The sequence below is a fragment of the Aquila chrysaetos genome, chromosome 16, assembly GCF_900496995.4.
Source record: "Aquila chrysaetos chrysaetos chromosome 16, bAquChr1.4, whole genome shotgun sequence".
Taxonomy (NCBI): Eukaryota; Metazoa; Chordata; class Aves; order Accipitriformes; family Accipitridae; genus Aquila; species Aquila chrysaetos.
Window position 1 is genome coordinate 471,697 of NC_044019.1, and position 22,960 is coordinate 494,656.

Sequence of the window (22,960 nt, forward strand, 5' to 3'; positions counted from 1 at the left end):
CTACCAACATTGCAACCAGCATGGTCTAAACAAAGAGGACAAGCTTTTGTCCCGCAGTTGGCTTCTGGATTGTTTCTCCCTATACATGAACTTCAGTATCGCCTCTCTTGGAACCTGGGAGGCAACACTGGAAATTCGGTACGGCACGGGCACTACCCCGTTGTACAGGAGAAGACAGGATAGTCTTTGGCTAATATGGTGCCTCAATTTAGCAATGCGCCCTTAGCAATGCCTTTCACCTCTTACACTTTGAAGTGAAATACTTTGTGCAGATAAAGCAAAATGGAAAAATTAAAGAGGGATTGGGGGGGGGGGGGAGTGATTAGAAAGATAATAATTCAACTTTAACCTGCTTGAAAAGATACCTAAAAAAGCTGACTTGAAATCTCTTACAGTTTTGGATGTGTCACGGTCACCGGTCACAGAGCTGAACTAACAATCCCAGAGCACCTTGTCTGTCCGCGTGCTGTGTGCAACCCATCGCCCAGCCTCTGGATTTTGACCTTGCCTTTTCAAGGATTGTTTATGGTGCGTATTACTAGGACATTCAGGCACCTCTTGTGGCTTCCCACTGTAAATACCAAGAGAACAAACTCTCTGATTTATTAATCAATTAATTAGATACAATATATTTATGGCTACCACAGGCCCACAGTAATTTGTTTTAACAAAGTGCTAGGCTGCAGTGAAAAACAAACTGATATGGGGTATTACTCCTCCTTCATAAGGACAACCCTCTTTCTTTCTAAGCAAGGATGGTAACAATTACTTAATGGAACAGCTAACGTTTCCGCTGAAATTTGAATTTGTAAATAGCTGGACCATTTGTTGTCTCTTTCTTCACCTTTACTTTATGAGTTTTGTCCTGGAAAAAAGAACAAGAAAGAAATAGTTGCTGGCATCTAAGAAGAAAAAAAAAAACCAAACCCACCCTCATATAAATAAGAAAGTCCCTGGCTAGGACTGATAAGGCATTAGTGAAAAATGGTCACTTTCCACTGTTTAGGTGGGAATTATATTTCTGTCTGCTCTTTCCACCTTTAGGTTGTCAGGTACAATCTGTTTTGTTCACAAGCACCAGTGAATGGCGAGTCCCATTGAGACAAATAACTTTTTGATCATTGGGATTTTTAAGATCTTGTAACCTACAGAAGCAGTTCCTCATCTCTGCTACTTGAAAGTATTAATTCAGTACTTGAAAGCTGGCAACAGTATTTTAGAAAAGACTTGTGAGCACCGCTTCAAAGTTGAGTCTTTGTCCTTGCTGACATGGTAAGAGTTGGACTAGCAGGTATGATTTACTAGCCATGGCACAACTGGAATGCTTCATCTCCTTGCTTTTTACATACTAAAAGAGGATTACTTATTTTTAGGAGTTATTGGGTAGTGTCAGCATAAAATCAGAGTGAAGAAATGCATACATACAAAACTAGACCTAATGACCTTAACAAAATAGATTCAAAGAACCAGAACTAAATCCCTCACCAAAAGATCTTTACGTGTCTGGATTTTCTGTGCAATAACAAACATGGCCTTTTCTCTTTCAATGCGCTGCTTCAGGAGGTCATACTGATTCTTCCTTTGCTGGGCTAATTTCTGGAGGAGAAAAAAAAAAGTTTTTTTTAAGAGAGAGAGAGGAACAAGACACTATGGCCTACAACTGACCTATTCTGAGGCACTTGGACCTCACAAACATTTTTTACATTTTTAAATCATAATCATACTAAAGAATGCTGCTTCAATTCTGTGGCTAGATTCCAGAGAACTGTTTTAACATCTTGATTTTCATACTAGAGGTTTTCTAGTTAGGACTTAATTCTTTGTGCTTGTTTTAATCTCCTAAATCCAAACAAAAAAACCAAACCTCTTCTAACCTAGTTTAGATGCTGTGTAACCTTGTTCAGTACATGGCTGGAATTTCATTTTTCCAAATCCTCTTAATTTCAATGTTGAGTGCAAGATAACATTTAACTCCCTAACAAAAACCCAATTTATCTGGGGGGCGGAAGGAAAAAAAAAAAAAAGAGACCAGAGACCAATTCCTGAAGTGCTTAGAAATTGCACAGAGGCCTCCCAAAATGCAACTTGTTTGGTCATGTTTACTTACTAAGCACGGATGGCTTTCCCACCACAAAAATGGTATTACTGCAGGTGTGATTTAAGTAATTAAATTAAGGAGAACAGATCCCAACAGGCTTAAAATATGACTCAGAGATTTAGAGGAGAAAACTTGTCAGTCTACAACTTGTCCAACTGCTTTACTGACAAGCCAAACTGAGAAAGCTGGCAAGAAGAAAGGGACCACAGGGTGTTTGTTATCTGACATCTGATTCAGAAAACAACAGGTTACAAATTTACCAATCAGCAATTTTAGACAACTTTGTTTTTACCTTATACATACCAACTCAAGCTTCTAGGACTGCCCAATATATCTAAACTAATTACGCACTATTTACAGTGTTAAAGCCATGTGTAGCTACTTCTAGGACAGAAGTGCTGTGATATTAAAACATCAGAATCAAAGCTGATTGCGTAAGCAATTCATCCTGAAGGATCATGAAACACTTTAAATTAGGAAAGCCAGGAAATGAGACTATAGCTTAAATCCCTTTACGAAGAAAAAAGGGGTGACAAATCCTGAATCTCAAGCAACTTCAGAAGATCAGAAACCCAACAATACATATACCTATGTTGCAGTAAGGTTCTTCACATCGCTATTCAGGTGTGCAAGGGTTTTGGGGGAGGTGTGAGGGGAGACCTAAAAGTGGATGCTGCAAAAATCACACTTAAAACTGCAGCAATCTATTGAAAAGGTAGTCCCATAGGTGTATGTCATGTAATGGAGAAGAAATAGATCAATTTTGCCAAGGAAACTGCCTAATCATATCTACAGCATTCCTTTCTGGCCCATACGTCACAACTCTTGATTTATAATCCACAGTGGACTGGGATACAACAGAACAAGTTCTCCATGTCGATCCAGGAGAAGATTTGACTATAGGCTCCAGACACTTGATGATTAAGTGACATCCACTACAGGCTTGTGTCACCAAAAAAAATTCTAAGACAACAGAACAACTTTGTTCTCCTCCACAATGGTCCAATGAATCCTCTTTAGTGCTTATTATATGAAAGATGTAAAACATTAAGAAAACTATATACAAATAGTGGCAGGACAAACTACCTTTAAGCGGGCAGGATCAGTAGCTCCTTTCAGTGTCTCTTTCTCTAACGTTGCAATGGTCGGTCGGTTGTACACTCTGTCTACAAGCTCTGGAACAGTATCCAGATGAGTTGCAATATCAAACTCCTGAACTACAAATAAAAAGAAATTTAGGAATAAACTTATATGCACTTCTTGGACTAATGCTCAGCAAACCTTCCAAATATGTAGCTTAAGTACAGTCAGCGATGGAAGCCCCAGCAACATAGCTCCTGCAGAACTGAGGTCTTATCTAGTAATCAAAAGAGATTCTAGAGCACCTGAATTATTATTCCTGAAAAAAAACACCTTTTTTTAATGATAACAGCATAAAGAAAGCACCATACTATTTTAAACAGCCTACAATAAAACATCATGGAACAAGTTTTCTGATAAAACTTATTTAAAGCTTACCTTCTTTTTTGGTATCGAAAAAGAACACGTGCTTGTTGGGTTTCTTCCCCTCAGCATCCAGCAGATGGAGCTCCGACTTCAGCCTCTCGATTTTCTGGAGGAAAGAAAAGTTAAATCTGTCTTGGCAAACATCTGTCAGTAATGTCTCCCTGAAGTAAACTCCTGTTTGTTTCTCAAGCATCTGAACTCTTCCTTTTTTTTTTTTAATCTTTGAAAATACATCTAGTCTATATTTATGTCATGTCTTCATAACCTTTTCGCGTAGAGGTTAACAGCAATTTCCTGGATTACCCAGCCAAACACGTACAAATCAATTTTCAGAACAGTAAGTTATCTGTATGGCAGACAAAGTAGGAATGATTACCATGAAATCACTAGCAAAAGCGTGGATGAAAATTCAAAGCTGACTTTAATTTTTTATCTGCAGTGATGGTGTGTGGATCAACATCAGAGCATAAAACATTTTCAGAAGTGGGTCATATTTCTGTTGATTGCCTGCCTACCGAATTCAAACAACCCACTTCAGTAACAATAATCCTCAATTCTTTATGAATATGAGAAGCAAGAGTACATGTTTAATGTCTGAAATTTACATAAGAAATTGCCATGTTTTATAATAAGGCACAGTACAGTTTTTATTATTCAGTATACCTTTAGGTTCTATATACAGAGCTCCACTGATATTCCCATCTATCATGTCCAGTATTGCACAAATCAGATTTCACTAAAAATAAACATAATAGCCAAAACCAATAAAAAACCACAATAAAAAGAACAATTCTGAGCAAACTGGAAAACACTGAAAAAGAGAAGTATTACCTTGGCTTCTGCCACTCTTTTCATTTCCACGTATTTAATATCCTGTGTCCTCATCAGTTTCACCTGTTCGGGGGTCACTTCATCCTTTGGCTGCTTTATTGTATGAACTCCATCCTAAAACCAGATGGAACATAGCACTTACAGACAGATACCATTCCAGCTATAGTGTACTATGGGTCCTAATAATCAAAGCAAAAGAACCTTTTTTGTCCTTTGCCCCTCAATTTCTTCAAAGCTTTCCAAAGGCACCAAGCCAAGTCTTCTAATTTATTTACTAATTCATAAATTAAAAACAAAACAAGGTAGAAAAACAAATGATGTTACTTAAAGCAACAGAGTGTAACCCTGCTTGAAGGCAATTTAGATTCTCACCTGGAGCTCTGCACGTATCATTTTAAAGTAGAACTCATCAGGATTCTTGTCCAGAGCTTTCTTTTGAAGTGCTCTGAGGGCATTCTGTTTCTTGTGATAGTCACTAGGGAAAAAAAAAAAAAACAAACAAAAAAACCAAACAAACCCATACAGAAGTTGTTCAGCAGTTTCTCCACATTCACACTCCCTGATGAGATGCCGAGTCCTTCAAAGTGATGCTCAGAGCTTTGAGGAGCAGACCAGGCTCCACATACAGAGCTAGACACCAACTAGTGACTTTAGCTTTACAGTTTATTCCTTAACAAAGCTGGAAAGGAACAGCGTCCAACAGTAAGTGTTAGAGGAGTAACAGAAACGTGTTCACCCATTCTGCAAAGCTTACCGAGCTGCTTAGGACTCCCAGATCTTCTACAGAATCAGCCATTAAAAATGGAAGATAACGCTTACAGGTTTTGTATTAATCACAGTAAGAACGATTTTGTGGGGCCTTCGCCCTCCACGTTCCCTCTCCCTCCAACTCAACCACAGGGATACTTAACTGTCCGTGCACGTCGCCCTTGCTTCCACGGACGCGCCTGCTACCTGGGAGCAGGTACACCGGTTCCCATGCAGCCGAGCGCGCTGGCTCTTCCCGTCTCTACCACCGCGGTGCAGGGACCAGCCCGGCCGGAGGCCAACGCTCCAGAGCCCGGTGGCACCCGCGAGCGCCGCCGGCCGCCCCCGCCCGCAGCGGCCGCCTGCCTTGCCCCCATCCCCGAGGCCACCCTCCCCTCGCCGCGGCCCCACTCACTCGGCGCGGAGCCGGTAGTCCTTCTTCTTCTCCAGCAGGCCCAGCTTCTTCCGGCAGGCGGGCTAGGAGGAAAAGCAAGGAACGGCGTGGGCGGCCGCCGCCACCGGCCGCCGGCAGCGGGGCCGGGCCCCGCCCGGCCGAGGGGGACGGCGGCCCAGCCCAGCGCACTGACCTGTGCCCGCTCGCGGTGCGGGCGCTGCCCCGACTTAGCGGCTTTCCTGAAGGCGGCCGACATGGCGGCAGTCCCGCTCGCCTGACACGGGCCTCGGGCCTCGGCCCTCCGGCCCCGCGGTACCCCTGCTCGGCCCCAGCCCCGGCCCGCAGAGCCCCTCGCCCGGTCCCCCCGGTGCCGGTGCCGCCGCTGCAGCCCCCACGCTGTGAAACGCCGGGCGCCGTGCACAGGCCGGAAGGGGCGGGGCTTCGGGGGGTCAGAGGTCGGGCGCGCGGCTCGCCGGGCGGTGGCGCCGTCTCCCCGGCGACGGCGCGGTCCGGTGCGCGGCTCCTGCCCGGCTGGGCCTCGCCGCCCCCTTCGTCCCTTCAAAGCCGCGGCGGGAGGCCGAGCGCAGCCCCGTTAAGCCGCGGTGGTGCTGCGCGGGCGCGAGGCTCGGACTGAGCCGACCTTCCCCCGGGGGAGCCGGCGCACGGTCCCGAGAGTCCGGCCAGGAGCGCGGGGACCCCGCAGCCCTTCTCGGCCGCGCCCCGGGCGCTGCTCTGCCGCCGCGGGCTGCTGCCGTTCGGCGGCCGAGCCCGCTCCGGAGGCTGGGCCCCGTCCGTCGGGCCTGGGCGGGAGCGGCCCCGGGCGGCTGGAGGGCGCGGGCCCGCGGCTGCGGGTGGCTCGGCTCCTGGGCAGGGGTCCCCGCCGCCGCTGGGGGCTCCCGCCCGGCCCGGGCAGGGCTTGTCCGCGCCCTCCCGCGGCGCGCAGGCCGGGCTCTGAACCGCAGCCCCGGGGGCCGGCGCGGCTGGGCCCCCCCCACCCCCCGCCGTGCGTTTCAGCCGTGGGGCCGGTTGCGAGCCCGCGGCTGGGCGGAGGAAGAGCCGCGCCGGGCGGGAGCCGCCGCTCCCGGGAGGGGGAGCCGCAGGGCAGGCGACGGGCTGCGGCGGCGGGGAGGCTCCGCGGGGCTGCCTTGTGCCCGGCGCCGGGAGCCGTAGACGGGGGCTCCCCTACGGGGCGGGAGCCGGCGTCTTTCCCCGCTGCCCCTTCGGCGACAGACGAGCCCGCGGCCGGCCGGGTCTCCCGGCGCCCGCCACTGCCGCTCCCCCCCCGTCCTGCGGACGGCCCCGCGCCTCGCCGAGCTGAGTAGCGGGGAAGCGCGGCCCGGGGGGGGGGCGGGCGGGCTCCGGTGTGGCCGCTCGGAAGCGAACGGGGAGGCGAGGGGATTAGCGCCGGGCCGGCGGCCTCGGGACGGGGAGGGGGGGTTCCGCCGCGCCCCGCTGCCTCACGGGGCGCGCGGGGAGCCTCCCGCGGGGGTCGGGGATAGGCGGCCCCGCTGCCGGGAGCGTCCCACTCGCAGGCGGCGGCGGCGGCGGCGTAAAAGCTCCCGGCTCTCGGGGCGAGTGCCTGTACGGGGCGGGCACCAGACGGCCGAGCCCGCCGGCCCGGCCCAGCCCAGCCCAGCCCGCCGCCCCTCGGCCCCGCCCCGGGCCGGGCTCCGCGCCGCGGGGCCGGGGAGCAGTGCCGAACCGCGCCGCGCAGAGCCTGCCCATCGCCGGGCGAGCAGCAAGCGGGGGCGCGGCACCGGGACACCGACCAGGTGGGTCGGGACGGGACGGGCGGCGCCGGTGGGGGGGGCCGGCGGCGGGAGCTCGGGACGGCGGCGGGAGCCGCCGCTGCCGCCCGCTCTGGCCCCCGCGGCCCCGGGCGGGTCGGGGCGGTCGCGGGGCGGTGGCGGGCCGGGGGGGGTGGAAGGGAAGGTGCCTCCGCGGCCGGTGTCCCCGGCGCTCTGCGGGGACGGGCATCCCGGCTGGGCTCGGTCTGTCGTTACCCGGGATGTGGCTCGCCCTCAGAGCTCCGCTTCGGTGCGTTCTGGGAAGCAGAGCTTGCACCGTTTTCTGAAGGAAAAAACAAATCTTTCGGCCGTGTCTCTCTCTCTCTCCCAGACTGTATAGTTGCAATGCTTAACTGGTATTTTATTAAGAAAGCTCCAAAACTTAACCAATAAAACTCGGAAGTAAACTTAAACCAAATGCTCAAACGTAGCATAGAGAAATAGTCAACACATCCTAAATGGTCGCTATCTTTCCAGAGAATCCCAGAGTAGGTACGGGGAAAGACTACTCAAAGCCTTGCTTTTTTTTTTTTTGTTTGTGTGTGTGAGTGTTAAACAAAGACTCAAAAGTTACAGTTTGAACCTTGCTATTAAAAAATAGCTCAGCTTCTTTTAAAAATGTCTTTTCACTGAACACAGTTTTGTTTCAGATTGTTATGTTTTCTTACAGGTAATGTTTTCTTTCCTGGTTTCCAGTGTTGTCGGTGTTTTGTACTTGCTGTTACAGTAATCGCTTTGACTCTTTCATGAGGATTAATGGAAATGTTGGATATACTTTATAGTTAGCCTGGGTGAAGCATGTTAGTAGGAATTACTCTCTAGTGACTCAAAGCTCAAATGGATGGCATATGATGGTGGTTACTTACCTTCACAGTGCAGGCTTTGATACTGAAGTCTCTATACTTAGATTTGAATTTAGTACGTTCACTGTTTCCCAGTTTTGGAAATCACAAAGAAATCTTTCCAAAGTAGAAAACCCGTTATAGGAGCACAGGGAAAGCCACCCTAGACCAGGCCAAAGGTCTGATGAATGCAGTATCCTGGTGGCAGCACAGGCCACTAGCGAACAGCTAGGGAAGAGTGCGGGGAGATTTCTTTTACTTTTCTGACTCTTCTACGAAATCATTAGAAATCTGTGGCTCTTCTAGCTGCCATGAATGTGTGGTTGTCAAATATTCCTTTACTGTTAATTTTTGAGAAGCATTTTCTTGTCCATTTCCTTAGGAGTCTCTCATATTTAAGTATCTGCCTTTGGCATGAGTAATATTTTTCTGTTGTTCACAAAGGTGTTGAAGCTGTCACATTTCCCTAATTTGCTTTGTCAAAGTGTGGTTTAACTTCCTGATAGGCAGGCCATCAGCAGGGCAGCAGGAAAGGGGAAGTCTGACATTTCTCCTGTCTTTCTTTTGTGCCATTTTTGTTCCTTTTCCTAGGATGGAGACCGTATGGTTCTCTTGCTTCTCTTGCCAGCTCCTTCCTTAGAGGCACAGAGTTGTGAGCATTACTTTAATTCTTACCCAGCTAGGTCTGTAATTTTGTATACTGGTGGCAGAGCATAGGAGACAAAAATATAGTTAGTTGTGGGCACTAATTATAGTGAATGCTCTACAGCAAAAAGTATGGTTTGGAATAAGAACTCCTTAAACCTGTACATAGGGAGTGGTGGGGACACACCAAAGGCAGGGTGGTGTTTGGAAATATCCAGAATTCCCTAGCAGGAAGCCCTGTGAACAGTTCCATGGTCTCAGCTTCTGAAGCACCGCTGTCGTTCCATCTTGGATGTTTCTGAGGTGCCTCTTGGGGGAAAATCTGCACATCTCCCCTGCCTGCAGAATAGCACCTGAAGAGCTGAGTGGTGACTAGTGTGCTGAAGATCAGGCTGGCTCCTTGGTGTTTGGGAGGACGGTAGGTCACTGCCATTCCCTCTGCAGGATTTGCAGCCATCTGCAGCATGTCTGCTGTCAGCTCTGCTTCCTGTTTACACTGCAGTTCGTTTTGGAGCGGACTCTGAAACAGCCCTGCTGTCTGAGGACACAGCTGGCAGCTGGGTGGCTCAGCTCTCCAAGATCATCATGGGGAGGAAAGGCAGGAGTCTCTTTCCTGGCCCATGTCATTGTGGTTGCCCTGATGACACATGCTTTTTTTTTTTCCTGTAGAGTGCCAGCCTTGTGTGGCTATAGGTAGTGTTCACTGGTCAATAGATTTGAGAGGTATCAGCTCAGTGATGTTCTTCTGGGTTTTGGACCTACCAGCTTTAAGACAGAGGTGAACCCTTAACTGATGGAGCCAGGAAAAACTTCTCTGCAGGCAGGTTACTGAAATTCCCAGTGCACCAACTTTGGAAGCACTTGGTTCTGTTCACAGCCAGGACCCACTTGCTCTATTGCTTGCTCTATGAGGTAAGATGCTTTCTACTGTGTTCCTAACTGTGGCTGAGCTGATGCTGTTACATGGCCTGCTGGTTTTTGAAATGCCAGCGGAAAATGGAATAAATTGATTACTTTTAGTGCTCAAGTGATTCCCACCCTCTCTCCCTGGAAAAGGACTTTTATGGTAGTCACAGCACTGATAGACAAGATTTTCATGGTGGCCCTCTGGGGTCCTCGCTTATGTCTGTAGGATTTTCATTGTCCGTAGCTTGCATGAGGTCATGCTTCAAGAGCCCTAATTGCAGCAGTAGCCTTGGGAGACAGACGTGAGTGTAAACCTTTCTGTCTCTGCTTCACCTTTCGTGTGAGAAAGTTTCCATAGACAATGAAGGTGCTTACAGAAAAGTGGGGGCTGACTGGCTGGCTTGTCTGAATAAAAGCCAAACTTCTTAACTGGGAAACAGCATAATTTCTTCTAATTGCTCAAGTAAGGAAAGCATTTCTCCTCTGGTGTTCGGTATCCCTGGTCGACATCTGCTGTTCTTGGATTGCCTGTGCCCACTACGGAGCACCCAGCTTGGTCTGGCAAGAAGGTGGTGCGAATGACATTTGCAGTTTTGCTCAGCATTTGACACCAGAGCGTAAGCTGCTACACCTTGTTCCTCAGGGGACTTTGACTATTTCTGCTGAAATAGGTGCAATTTCGATGGCCAAACTGGAAAAATTCAGAAAGAACTTGATAGTGTTTTGCCTGGTGATGTCATGAAAACAGATGTAAATGGTTTACTCTGTTTAAAGAAAAAAAAAAAAAAGGACAGCTATAACAGTAGAAACCAGCTGCATCTAGGAAAGGGAAAAGACCCGTTGTTAGGGGGCAGAGAAACTTTACCAGTATTATTTAATCTTCAGATTGCTACCAAAAGTTTAGGATCACTTTTAAAGGATAGGTCGTTCAAGTACAAGGGCTGAAAGTTTGCAAGCAAAGGGGTTCAGCTGCACGTGCTTTGTTGGTTTCAGTGGGACTTGTGTCCCACAGCCAGACTTGACAGCTCTGACTGCTCTCTGTGAAGCGGCTGCCATGAAGCTGCTGCAGTGCTCTCTGTTCTGCAGCCATTGGACAGAGGAGGTGGCATTTCCCATGAAGGCTGATACGTAGTTACTAGACTTCGTCCATTAAGAAGTGGTGGGTCTTTAGCTACAGTTGGAAAGAAAAATGCTGCATTCTGAGGAGATGTAGTTGCTGAGAAAAGTCCTTGGTCTTTGTTTCTTTTCTTCCTTCCGTTTTGCACTGGTTTTGCCAGGTGTAAAACACAATTGTCAGCAGTTTACAGGGAGGAGGAGTGTCAGTTTTCCTGTTGAAGAAAATATCAAGGGTCTGATTGTGAAGGGAAAGGGGAAATTGAAGAATGCCACATGGCTTCCACCTTCCTGTATTTCATCCTAGCAGAATTGCCTCTGCTGAGTGACTCACTTTCTGTCTGTTGGTATTTGCTAAATGGAGAACAGTTTTAACAAATGATTCTGCCCTTACTCAACAGGAGTCCACCAAGAGGATAATGTTACTGTGGGAGGAATCAGAAAGACATGTCCATTAGGGCTAAGTTAATCAAGAGTTATTTAGAAATATGTTAACACAGAATCCAAATAGCAATGGAATAAAAATCCTGAAATTTATGTTCTTGTTCTTAGTGCAGTCTCCCTTTGGCTTTATTTGGTCTATGGTCATCTGACTGTTAACATTAACTCATACCATTTTTTATTTGCCTCTGAATATGTTACTGTAGATTGTCCTAGCCTTGCAAGTTGCAGAGTTCTTTTGTGTAAAGTATTTTGAACTTCTCAAATACAAAAAAAATTTCTTAAATCAGCACCACAGATAAATATTAACTCTAGACCCTTCCAATTGGTGTCATCACTGGACGAAAGTTTGTTGATGTTTATGCCCAGCCTGCCCAGTGCCAGTTCTGTTCAGGAATATAAATTATCTTCCAGCACCAACCTGGTGGCTGATGCCAAGGACATAATCTTAACTGCTTCCTAACTTAGTTTTGAATGTCTGAGCTGTAAGCCAGAGGAATGTGCTGTATCTAACCTGGAGCTGTTAGCGGCCTCCAGTGTCATAAATCCAGTGAGTGGAGAAGCCAGTGCAGGTGACTGGACAGCTGGAGCTGTTTTCTCTACACACCAGGGGGAAGGGGACCTCTGAATAGCTCAAGGAAATGCTCAGTGTTGTTGGAACGGCCGTGGATCTGCTTCCCTAGTGCTTCCTTCAGCACATGTTACACTTGACCTTGCCAGCACTAAACGCCAATAGGAGTCAAGTCATTGTCCCCAGTGGCAGATTAAACTGCTTGGCCATTGTTGAGAGTCCAAGATTTTCCTCTCTCACCCTGTTTAAATGACTGCTTGGATGTGCAGCCAAAGTAAACATGAGCTAATAAAAAATGTAGAGATAACAGATACAGACTAGCTGTTGCGGACTAAACAGGCATGCTGTAGCACAAAGATGTGTGAGTTTTGCTTGCATCTTTTCTGCTTTAGTTTTGAAGCTCAATTAGCTGAAAAAGAGGTGGTACGGATCAAGTATAACTTCCTTTCTATTGTGATAGGGCAACTGTATTTATGTATATCCTTTGAATCAGAAAGGGATCTGTTAGGCTGCTGAGGATCTAGTGCCTGCCTTGCAAGGTATAGTGCGCAAACCCCAGGCTAGCACTTCCTCACTTGGGAGCTGGAAGTGTGGTGGCAGTCCATGCAGTTTTGGAATACTTTCCTGTATTTCCCCACAGTCCATTTCCTTGTTGGCAATAGATGCATTTTCAATTGACTTTTTACTTTTTCATTTACACAGTACGCAGCCTGTGAAGGCCATTGCTGTAAGATAACATTGAGATCAGTAGTCTGGGGGGGGTTGTAAGGAGGCGAGATAGCTACGTGGCTATCAGGAGTGCCTAAAGTTATGGTAAAGGAAAGAATGAGATCAGGAGAGGATCAAAAATCTTTCTGTGTGTGAAGCCACCGTGAAGTGGTGGGGGCTGGATTGTCCATGTATTCCTGTGATGCAGTGCTTTTGGGTACTGTGTTATGTTATAAAAGGTGCTGAAGTGAATAGCTGGAGAGGTACTATAACTGTTTTAAGTGCTTGTATGTTGCTAGCATACGTAATCACTGTGTGTCTGAAGATGGCTGACCTGCCAAAGTCCTTTTGCAGTGGCTTTCTTTGCTCTCCCCTTCCTGAGGCCTGGGTTGGCATGCCTTTGGCTCTGGTGGGATAGCGCGGTCTTGCACTCTGTCCTCCAGCCTCTTCTGTAGTGGAATGGCAAGCAGTGATCAAAAGGTTATAGAGAAACTGAGGGCTGAGAGTGTGATATGACATTAAAGGATTAAAGGCTGCTGGGCAATAATTACCATAAACGATGCAGACAAGTCCAGATCTAGGAACAGTTTTTCCTCTTTCATCCCAAGCCAGTCATGGCTCATGCTGACAGCACACCTGGAAATGAGGTAACTGAATACTCTGCCCACATTGTTCAGATTTGCTGGGGCTTGGGCACAGACGTAGGATGTGTTTTCTTTGCTCCTGGGCAACCTTTGTTCTCCTGCAGCCAGGAAGTCTTATTTACTGGTGAAATGAGACAAGGCAGGGTGCTTCTCATCCTTTCTTGGGAAAGATGCTCCTAAGCCACCTGTGCTGTGACTTTCCTGAGAAATACCCTTTCCAGATGCAGAGATCTTGCTGCTATTGAAGTTTGAGGCAGAAATACTTCCAGTGCTGCCTGAACATGTTATTTAGGTCAATTGCAAGGAAGATGGCAGCATGAATCAGAAAAGAAGTTGGAAGAGGAGGAAAGTCATTAGACAGCACCTTGACATCCCCTGCCAATGCAGGATTTTTCTCTGCCAGCACAGAAGCACAGTTAGAGATCATATTTGTTGTCTTCTGTGCTCTCTGTACACTCCTGTAACTTTGAGTAGCTGGACTGGAAATGAAAGAGAAGGCTGCAAACAAAAGCCTTGCCTTTTATCACTCCGCATCAGTGTACCTATTTCCTGGTGTATTAACTAATGTCTCTGAAACAGAGAGAGAGAGCAAGGTCCTCTCTTTATCCCTCTGGAAAACAAGATACATCAGAATAATTGCTCTAACTGCATCCATTTTGGGTGAATGAGTCTCCAGAAGATGCTTTTGAGGAGGCACAGTCATCACATTTTTGTGGCAACCACTCACTGGTGGAGTGCTGGCCGAAATAGCTCGCATGATTTTCCCACCAGGTAATGGGCAGGCGGTGCCTGGTGTGCAGCGGCAGCACCAAGGAGCACTAGGGGTGCGCAGGGAGGAGAGCAAAGCCAACAGCCTGAGCGCGCTGGGCTGGGTGTTGGGCTGAAGGGATGTCAGCAATGGTGGGAAACCTAAAAACGTCCCATTGGGCAGGGCTTTGCCGAGCACTCCGTTTCCCTTCCCAGAGGAAGCAGCCTGAATTTACCCGTTGCTCTGTAGAGACCTGTAGGCTAAAACAAATTATTCTTACGCAGTAGAAAACATTGGGACCAACCTTAACTGATGAAGCAATTTGCCAGCTTTTAGCCTCGAGCTCCCTAGTCCCTCAGGGCTTTCCAGTGTAATGACTTGGGTTGGTTTCCCAGAAAGATTCCCTTGGATATGTGCTGTTGGCAATACTCTGGCTCATTACTGGCTGTTTTATTTTTCCAAGAGCCAGCTCTTGTTAGCTTCGTTCTCACAGTATTGTTTTCTTTCTAGAAGAAGATTTTGCTGGCTCTCCTAAACTATCACATGGGAATTGCTTACTAGCTTAGATTTATTTTTTTTTGTTTTGACCCAAAGCTGCGCTTCGCTCCCCTCTGTAACAGTGCCAACATCATTTCCAGTCTCTTTTAAGCATATGTTTTGCAATAATATCTAAACTCTTGGCTCCAAGTAACTGCCTTACAGAGAGATTAGTATCTTTTAACGAAGGAATTGAGAAGCAATAGTGAGAACAAAAGCAGTATCTTGAGAGCCTGTAAGACTATCCTGACCTTTCCCAAAGGCCTCAGCCTAGACTTCAGGGTTTAGCTAGCAGATGGCAGAAATCAGGGTGGACTTTAGTTTGCATAGTCCTCTGCCCAGTCACTGTGTTTGCTGGAAATGTGCTTTGCACATTGTTGCCATCTGGGCTTGACTGTACTATTCTTATAATCTCCAGGGAACCTTCTCTAGCAGAGCTCATCTCTGATGGAAGTCCTCTTTGGCTGACCTTGCACTGAGGCTAGTATTAGCAGCATGGATTTTTGAGATTTGACAGCAGCATTCTTCATAGGAAGAAAACTGGCTTGGGAAATGTTTTGTCCTGGCTGGGAAAGAAGGTATGCCACTTTCTAGTTGCATTCTCCAGGTATCCAGCTGGGTATGTGGTATTAAACTAGAGAGTGAGGAGGTCAATATTAACGTTTTCAAAACTTCAGGAGAAAGTGCTACAGGAACGCAAAGGCCTTTAGAAAACCAACTGAAAAATTGCCTTTTGCTTTAGATGGGAGAACTAGATGTAGAGGTGAGAAGGAAGTTGTACGAGGCTGTTCAGGAAATTAGCAGCAGTGGTGGGAGTATACCCCTTATCTTCTGATGTTAAAAAGCTCCTCCTTGTTTTGCATCAGCGTGTGTCTGGGAGGCTGTGCCTGATCTGCAGAAATAAAGATTAATGGTTAGAGAATTGGCGTCTTTGGAAGTGAAATTTCTCTCCTAATTAGCACATTGCTCAATTTGGGTTGCAGGTGAGTTGAGTTCCTGTTGCTCCACATGTTTTTATGAGTTTGTTGCTTGTTAGTGCACATGACTATATATGAGTGTACAGATTTCAGCATCTCCCTAGGACTAAATAGCACCAGGGTTAAATGTATTTGCTTTTGTTGAGTCTTTAGCTACAAAGTTTTGTGGCAGAATAGCGGAAGTGTGTAAAGCTGATGCTCTGGTGAATGTTAAATGAGACTATCTGCACTTACATTTCTATCCTCATTGATTCTTCCTTTGTACTGCAGTAGTATCATAGACCTGGAGGTTGCAAATTTCAATTAAATTTGTGCAAAATGGCTTTGGGGCAGTTTCTGCTTGGGAATCTTTGTTGTTGTCCTTGTAAATAGAAAACATGATGCACCGGACTAAAATAATGCAATCCGAATGGATTTTCTAGAAATGTTTTCTAATCCCTCTGAATTGTGATTCTTAAAATTTATATTCAAATGTCTTCTGCCACACAGGCAGAATGGGGGCTCCAAATACTGTGAATAACTGCTCTTGGCAGCACTATTTACCAAAGTAGTAGCTAAGTTGGATCCTGTATGTTCTGACCTGCCCGAGTCACAGGTTGTCCATTTGCACCAGCTGCTGCAGTGTCCCAGAGAATTTCCTGCATTGCTTTTTAAACATTTATATATGCAGGGACAAGGAATAGATCAGAAGACTCTCATATACCACGAAGATCCTTTCCTGATGTTACGTGCTGTGTAGCCACCTCTTCCTCCAAGCTCTTTCCAGCTGGCCTCATCTCTCCATGCTGTTCCAAGGTTTTTACCTTTATTTGCGTGAGGGAGCCTGGGCTTGCGGTGTTCTCTTGCTCATCCTTTGGTAGAGCAGGCAGGTGAGATGAGTTGAACCTGGAGCTGAGAGTCTCAGAACTGCAAGGGAGCTGAGTAGCAAGTGCCTGCTTACAGAGGGAGGGAAGAGTAAGTGGGGGGGGGGACACGACAGGATCTTCATCTGAATCTAAATGAACAGTCTGCTTTTCAGAAGAACTGAGCTGACTTTGCCTGAAATCAAAAGGATGGATAGGTGGTCAGCATCCCTGGAATTGAGAGGCTAAGATACAGGCTGCCAAATACAAAACCAAGGCAAGAACAAAACAAAAACCTCTCCCAACCTCTGTTCTGAGGCGTACCTGCTCTGGCTCAGATACACAACATTTCAGGTGTGGAAGGGTATCTCCCAGCTTGAGCAGCCAGTCCCAGGAGCTGTGCTGTCCTCTGGAGAGCAGGGTGTCTGTGTTCCTGTTGGCACTGTGTGTCTCGCAACGTGTGCTCACAGACCTGTGTTCACATCTCAGTCGCAGAGCTCTGTACTCGTGACACATTTATGATGGATTGCTGAACACTGAACCTGTGGCACCAGTTTGTCTTCTGCTCCCTCCTGCCTGCCCCAGTCCATCCTTAGTGAAAAGTCTCACTCTTTCCTCAACCTTCTGCACTCTCCAGCTGTGCACCAGTTGGAGCTCACTTGAGGCTACTTTTGATACAAACTCCAGGAGAATTTGTGTGACGGTCCCAAAGAGTCTCCTCTCCATGCCTGTCCTGTTGCAGCTTTGTCCTTTGTTTTCCAGGCGTAAGGGACTCCTGCCTTTTGCAGCCCTCTCCGGCTCAGCTGGCCAGCCCTCCTTCAGCCAGGCTCTTGAGAAATCTTCGTGGAGAGTTAGACCTGGCAGATGGAGGCTGTTACCTCATTCCACAAAAATGCTTTGTTATTGAGAAAATGGAAACTGTCTGAGGTTTGGGAGCTGAATAGAGTCATTGGTGTCTGTTTTAACCGCAGTTTGGTGGTGACTGCTGAAAGTTCCCCTCTCCGAGCATTCCCTTTTCCTACACCCATAATCTTCAAGTCAACGGAGAGCTGCAGGGATTTAACTCATTAGCTGAGCAAATGCTGAGTACTGTTGCATACTTTGCAGAAACTTTGCTAAACCCTCAGCATCTTCCAGCAGAAGAAAAATGGCTATCCAATAAATAACCCTTTGCAAACTGTTGGCCAGAAAAGTGATCCCTATGGATACTATGCCAAATTCAACTCTTTTTTACAATCTCAGCTGTGCTTCTTGTTTACTTGATTTTTAAAAAGCTGTATGAAGATTATGCAGGAACTACTTGGAAAGAAAAGGCATGCATGGAGGCTTATGTTTTGTAATGCTTTAACACAGGTATCTGAATACCAGTTCTGAAGATAAATTTCATCAGTAATTTTTAAAAGGCGATTTCGGCACTGGGGATTTGGGAGCATAGGAGAAAGAATAAAAGTAGGGATTGAACTATTTGCAAGCTGGTTTTCATATTGCTGTGAATAGTGACTTGAGTTAGTACTGAAGAGCACTAACCTAAATACAAGACTTGTTTTAGTTAACAGATATTTGTATGCATTTGTGAAACTGTGGCATCTGATACCTCCTGCTGAGAATACTGCATAAGCATTATTCACCAAGCACCCTAACAGAGCTGAAAGCAGCAGTGTTGGCTTTTTGGAAATAAAATGAACACTTTATTTATGTATTTTTAAACTAATGAATCTTAGCGGGCCAAATGAATGGCTTCCAGCTGCTACAGATGGTTTTTACATGACTAAATATTTTGGTGCATAGAAAAACCTAGAATACTGGAACCACAACATATTAAATATTTAATTATTACCCCAGAATATAAATACGGCCTTGATATTTTGAATTTTTTTACCCAAATTTCAAGTGTTCACTTAGAAATTCATCAATTAATGCGGTTCTGATCTCGTTATCTGGGAAGAAGAGTGACTACTCAGCATCTTCTCCAAGTTTCTTTAAATGTCGGAGTGGGTTTCAGTAACAGGAATTTGCTTAACTGGAGAAATAATCCCAGCCGTTTCAGGCAGAACCCAGGATCAGTACTTTAGCTGTAATGAACTGTTTCCGTTCTAGATCCTTGCTTTCTGTGGGTTTACAGTGTAACCATAAAAATCCTTTCCAGGCTGAGCTCTGCCTCCTGAGGTCTTTGGGAGGTTTTTTAATATAAAATGCAAATTGTAAAAACAATTAGCAGTTGATTTTTCAGACTGTATCTTACCAGTTTAGAGCCCATTCTAGACATGTGTTGGTTTTGTAACTGTAAAGCAACCTTATTTCTTGAATGATCCAAGCCCACAGGATTTCCCTCATGTGAGTGTATCAGAGGTTAGGTAATTTCTGTTGTAGTTTAGATATGTGTGGCTGCAGATCATGCCGTTTTCCGCTAAAACCGCGTGTATAGTAACTCAGTACTGCTGGTGAAAAATGTCTGCTTTTTAAGGCTCTTCTAATGAAACAAAAGAAATTGAATAATATGTCTATCTGAAAGGCCTAACTTCAGCATGGTTGAAGACAAAAATTCCTCTCTGAGGTCCGCATCTGATGGCAGTATTCCTAGATATTGCTTAGGATGTGAAGATGATAAAGAAAGAACAGCAACAAAAAAAGTGGGTCCAGAACTGTCTCTGACTGCAAGGACTACTTCTGTCAGCATCATGCTGACAGCATCACATACTAGCCTAAGCTGCTGACTTTTGCCAGGCTTTTGACCTCACCTTGGAATTCCACTACCCTGATTTAAGGAAACCATGGCTTTTTGTAGTCTCAAGAACTAACACAGTTTGAACTGGTGTGTAACTCCTGGTGCTGCACTACTCCAGTGCCTTCTTTCAGCTCGGCATGCTCACTTTTAAAGCCCAACGTTTAAATAGTAGGAGCAACTAGCAAAGGCATGATGTTACTTGGTCGAAAGATCTGGAGTCTGGATTAACTGTACTTTGCACAGCACTCTGTCTGTCTGTCATAGAATGGTTTGAGTTGGAAGGGACCTTAAAGATCATGTCTTTCTCTTCCTTCTTTTTTCCCCTGCTTCTCACCAAGAGTTCAGTTTGTGGAATCTATTTGGACATACATCTATAACATGCATTAGTGTCACGGTTCCCAGGCTGACGGGGATATGTGCTGCATCTCAGAAGGAGAAGAAAGATGGACAGGGACTTGGATCTTGGTTCCATTTTTAGTTCTACCAGGCTTGCCTTGTGCCAAAACCCTCTGAGGTGCAAATCCCAGTAGGGAGATAAAATAACACCCTGCCCTGCAGGTATTATAAGGGTAAATAATGTTTTTGCTGGTGACAGCTGTTATGGAATTGAGGAAGCAACAATCCTATGAGAGGTACAGGGGTGCCAGATCTGTGGAAACTGAGTGCTCTTGCATTTATGGTCTTGCACTGGATCGTCATAAATATTTCTGTTATTTGCAGTAGGGAGTCAGGGAGCTAAACTACTTTCCAAGTAAAGAAACTAATCCTTTAGCTTGTGTCCTTAAATGTGGATTAGTTATTCTCCTCTGCCTCTTTTCTCAGCACATGGAAATTTTCAAATAGAAAAGTCAGCTTTTAAATTTTAAGGCATTTCAGTGGCTACCTTCAACCCAGTGAACACTTCGTATCAAGAAAATTGCTGTGATGCCTAACTCGGAGGGTTCTGGAATATGTAGAGTAGTAGTGGAGCTTACTAAAGAGTCATTAATAGCAAAAAGTACAGTGTGTTGCATGTAACTCAGCCAAAAGAAGTTTTATTTCTAGCATTTCTCAACCCTATGCAAACATCATGTAACTCACAGGAAGTTTAAATCTGGCCCATTGTGCCTGTGTAGAAGTCTTGGATGTGTTGCTTTTGGAGAGCCTGAAGAGCCGTATGTGGAAAATCAGAAATGCACTTCAGGTTGGTGAAGGTGTTAGACCGTATGCACAGACTATATCATGCTTCATGCTCTGTGAAACAATGACTCAACTAAGGAATGATGAAGTAGATGAAGTAAGTGCTTTCAGATCCTTGATAGCTTTGAGTTTTAACTTTAGAAAAAGACACAGAGCAGAACTTTGAATAAGAGTGGAAGAGGGCAATCCAGAGATTTTGAGTTACTGAGTCCCAAGTAGATCATGCTGTTTGAATAACACAGACCCTTTCCAGTGGAAATCAATGAGTTCTGTGGCTCACCTGGTTAGCACCTGACTTGGTAAGTCAGGCTAATAATAATGTTCATTAGCTTTTCACTTTCTGTTAGGAGTTTTGCTTGTTCTCTCTTTTTTTTTTTTTTTCCCTGTCATCATGACATTCAGAAATGGAAAGGGTTTGGAAGTGAACTATATCGACACAAAATTGGAATCTGAATTCTTATGTCTCATGAAAATTTAGAATAACTTGAATTTTAAGTGTCCAATTTCTAGTCACAAGTAATGACATTTAAACCTCTGTAGGAAATGCAATCCCTGTGCTGATGTCACCCTCTGGTTTATGATGTGCCTGCTTTTTGTTTCTGGGCAAGCACTTGAGTGTTTTGCTAGTGAAGTGATGATTTACTAGTGAGAGTCCCTTGCTGGTCGCACCTGCTCTAACTGTCTGCGGTGTGAGTCATTGGGAGAGCCACCCTCGCGCTGCTTCTCACAGTGCTGCTGCCGCTGAGGCTGTTGGGTTTGACGCTGGTCCATCCCGTTCTGCAATGCAAGGTAACAGAGAACTGATCTGAGTTTTTGTTTCCAGGGGTTTGCCAGTTTGGGACAAATAGCTTGTAAATAGAGCATTTTTGTTCTGGTTGGTTAGGAGAACAGAGGGAGGGTTATTAGGGTGTTGGTGGTATCTTGTTGCAGTGAAGCTCATGGTCCTCAAACTGCCTGAGCATGCAAACAGCTTTGGAAAATCTTTCGATCTAGTCAGAGAGCAGGTTGCTGTTGCTTCCTTCAGTGAATGAGTGTGGAGCATCTTCTCTGCAGCAAAAAAAAGGGGGCATTGCTTCATATCTGCTGCTTCAGGGGCTGAAACATCAACTCTTCTTGGTCTTTACCTGAAAGTTGTCATGGGAGGAGCCTCAGTTAAAATTCTGACCTTTTGGTTCCTTTTTAATCTGTAACAAATGCGTTTCATGTAGGTTTCCTTGTAAATCTCAGATTTGAATGAGAGAATGAGGTTCTGTAAATGAGCCACAGACCTGGATCAGGGGCTCTCTAATATTGTTACTTCTTTTCTGTTCATGCGGGGTTTTTTCCTGTAAAGGAGCAGTTTTCCTCTATGAGTTTTTAGGCACAGTCAGCACATGTGCTTTACCGTGCCGCCTGCCAGCAGCAGTGCTCCATGTTGCCCAGACTGAAGTGCTACCAGCATGGTGAGCAGCAGCACTAGTTCACAGACAGACACATCCAGCGGGCGGGGGCATAGATGTTGGAAACTTAATGTGTAGCTGCATGATATAAAGGCATTCATAAACTTTTGTGAGCATTTGTGCCCCTTAAAATAGCTGTTTCCACTTAGTCTTTTGGATGTGGCACCCATTTTCCCTTTCATGGGTACCACCAAAGACTCTTTATCTCAGCGTGGCAGCACAGCATGGCAGAAATTGGAAAGTACGTTGCATCTTGCAAATTTCTTTGTAGTGCTTGCAAAGAGTTATTTCTTACAGATTTATGTAAAATACGTGACAATTACAATTGATGGCTTCTATTATTTAAAGTGTAGAGTACTTAAGAGTAATTTTTAAAGGGGCCAGTGAGAAATGCGTTAGGGAGGAGACTGATTTGAAGATAACCGGCTCTGTATAGTAAAAGTAAATGACACCTGATGACCAGATCACCTAGCAGAGAAATCTGCAGCCACAGAAGGAGACTTGTTTCACTTCGACGTTGGCAAGGCAGTGGCTAAGAGAAGAGGTTGTCTTCCTCTCCCAACAATGACCTGTCTGTCCCCATTCTGTACTTTCTTGAACTCCCGAGGGCTCAGCTGTGCTGTCCTTGCAGAGCCCTACCTTTTTTCAGGGGGGTTGCAGCTGGCACATACAGCATCTCCCAGGCAACAGATGATCTTAGTTTTGTTTCAGATCACAGGCAAGCAGTTCTCGGGATGGTAACCTGAGACAATTTGTCATTGCCAGGGTTCAGTCCTTCCCCAGATTTAGAAGCTGCTCACATGCTGCAGGCTACAGAGCTGTGATTGCCTTTGCTTGCAAGGGACACCAGCAGCTGTAAAAAGTACTTTAGACGGAGACCGTCCTTACTTCTTGTGCAAATAGCCAGCACAGGTGGAGAGGCCCATGGTTAGTGATCGGGATGGTGGGAGAGAGGCTGCTGGGCAAGAGCTTGTGTGGCACACGAGTGTCATTGCAGCGTCTCCCCTGTCACCTTCCTGGCTTTCTCTTTGCTCTGCTGATTTTGCATGCAGGTGCAGAGCCCCAAAAGGCACAAAACTGCCAGGGTTACAATGCAGGTTACCTTTCTCAGTCAGTATGTCTGCTTATATGCAAGAAACCAACTACAAACGCTCATGTTTGGGAGACAAAGAATCAAATCAGAGAAGGGAATATTTTGACCAAATTTGGTGAAAAAATTCACTTTGCCCTTTAAGTAATAGGCACGCATTAAATAAAACATGTCTGGTTTATATGTCTTT

At 46.0% G+C, this 22,960-nt stretch overlaps 2 protein-coding genes across 6 annotated transcripts in view; one reads left to right on the forward strand and one right to left on the reverse strand.

Moving 5' to 3' along the window:
- Positions 1–572: 572 nt before the first annotated feature.
- Positions 573–5,979, reverse strand: UTP11 (UTP11 small subunit processome component). The gene is made up of 8 exons (XM_030038574.2): positions 5,770–5,979; positions 5,598–5,659; positions 4,808–4,910; positions 4,436–4,549; positions 3,617–3,710; positions 3,185–3,315; positions 1,486–1,596; positions 573–865 (listed from the first exon to the last, which is right to left on the reverse strand). Exons 1-8 carry the CDS (start codon positions 5,830–5,832, stop codon positions 782–784), a joined length of 762 nt encoding a protein of 253 aa, XP_029894434.1. The 5' UTR covers positions 5,833–5,979; the 3' UTR covers positions 573–781.
- Positions 5,980–6,673: 694 nt separating this feature from the next.
- Positions 6,674–22,960, forward strand: part of FHL3 (four and a half LIM domains 3) — a 31,633-nt gene continuing 15,346 nt past the window's right edge. Inside the window, exon 1 of one of the 5 annotated variants that reach the window (XM_030038571.2) lies at positions 6,674–6,889. Coding sequence is in view for 2 of the 5 variants with exons in the window: in XM_030038567.2 (XP_029894427.1) it covers positions 21,024–21,030 (7 nt within the window). In the remaining 3 variants the exon portion in view is untranslated. Of the gene's footprint in view, positions 6,890–7,217; positions 7,349–20,827; positions 21,031–22,960 lie in introns of those variants that run through there. The other 4 variants (XM_030038572.2, XM_030038569.2, XM_030038567.2 and 1 more) reach the window with 4 other exon arrangements.

Coding starts and splice junctions, on each gene's coding strand:
- UTP11 (XM_030038574.2), bottom strand. CDS start 5,832: ATGTCGGCCGCCTTCAGGAAAGCCGCTAAGTCGGGGCAGCGCCCGCAC. Junction 4,550..4,807: donor TGATACGTGCAGAGCTCCAG/GTGAGAATCTAA, acceptor ATCTGGTTTTAG/GATGGAGTTCATACAATAAA. Junction 866..1,485: donor AGACACGTAAAGATCTTTTG/GTGAGGGATTTA, acceptor TCTTTTTTCCAG/GACAAAACTCATAAAGTAAA.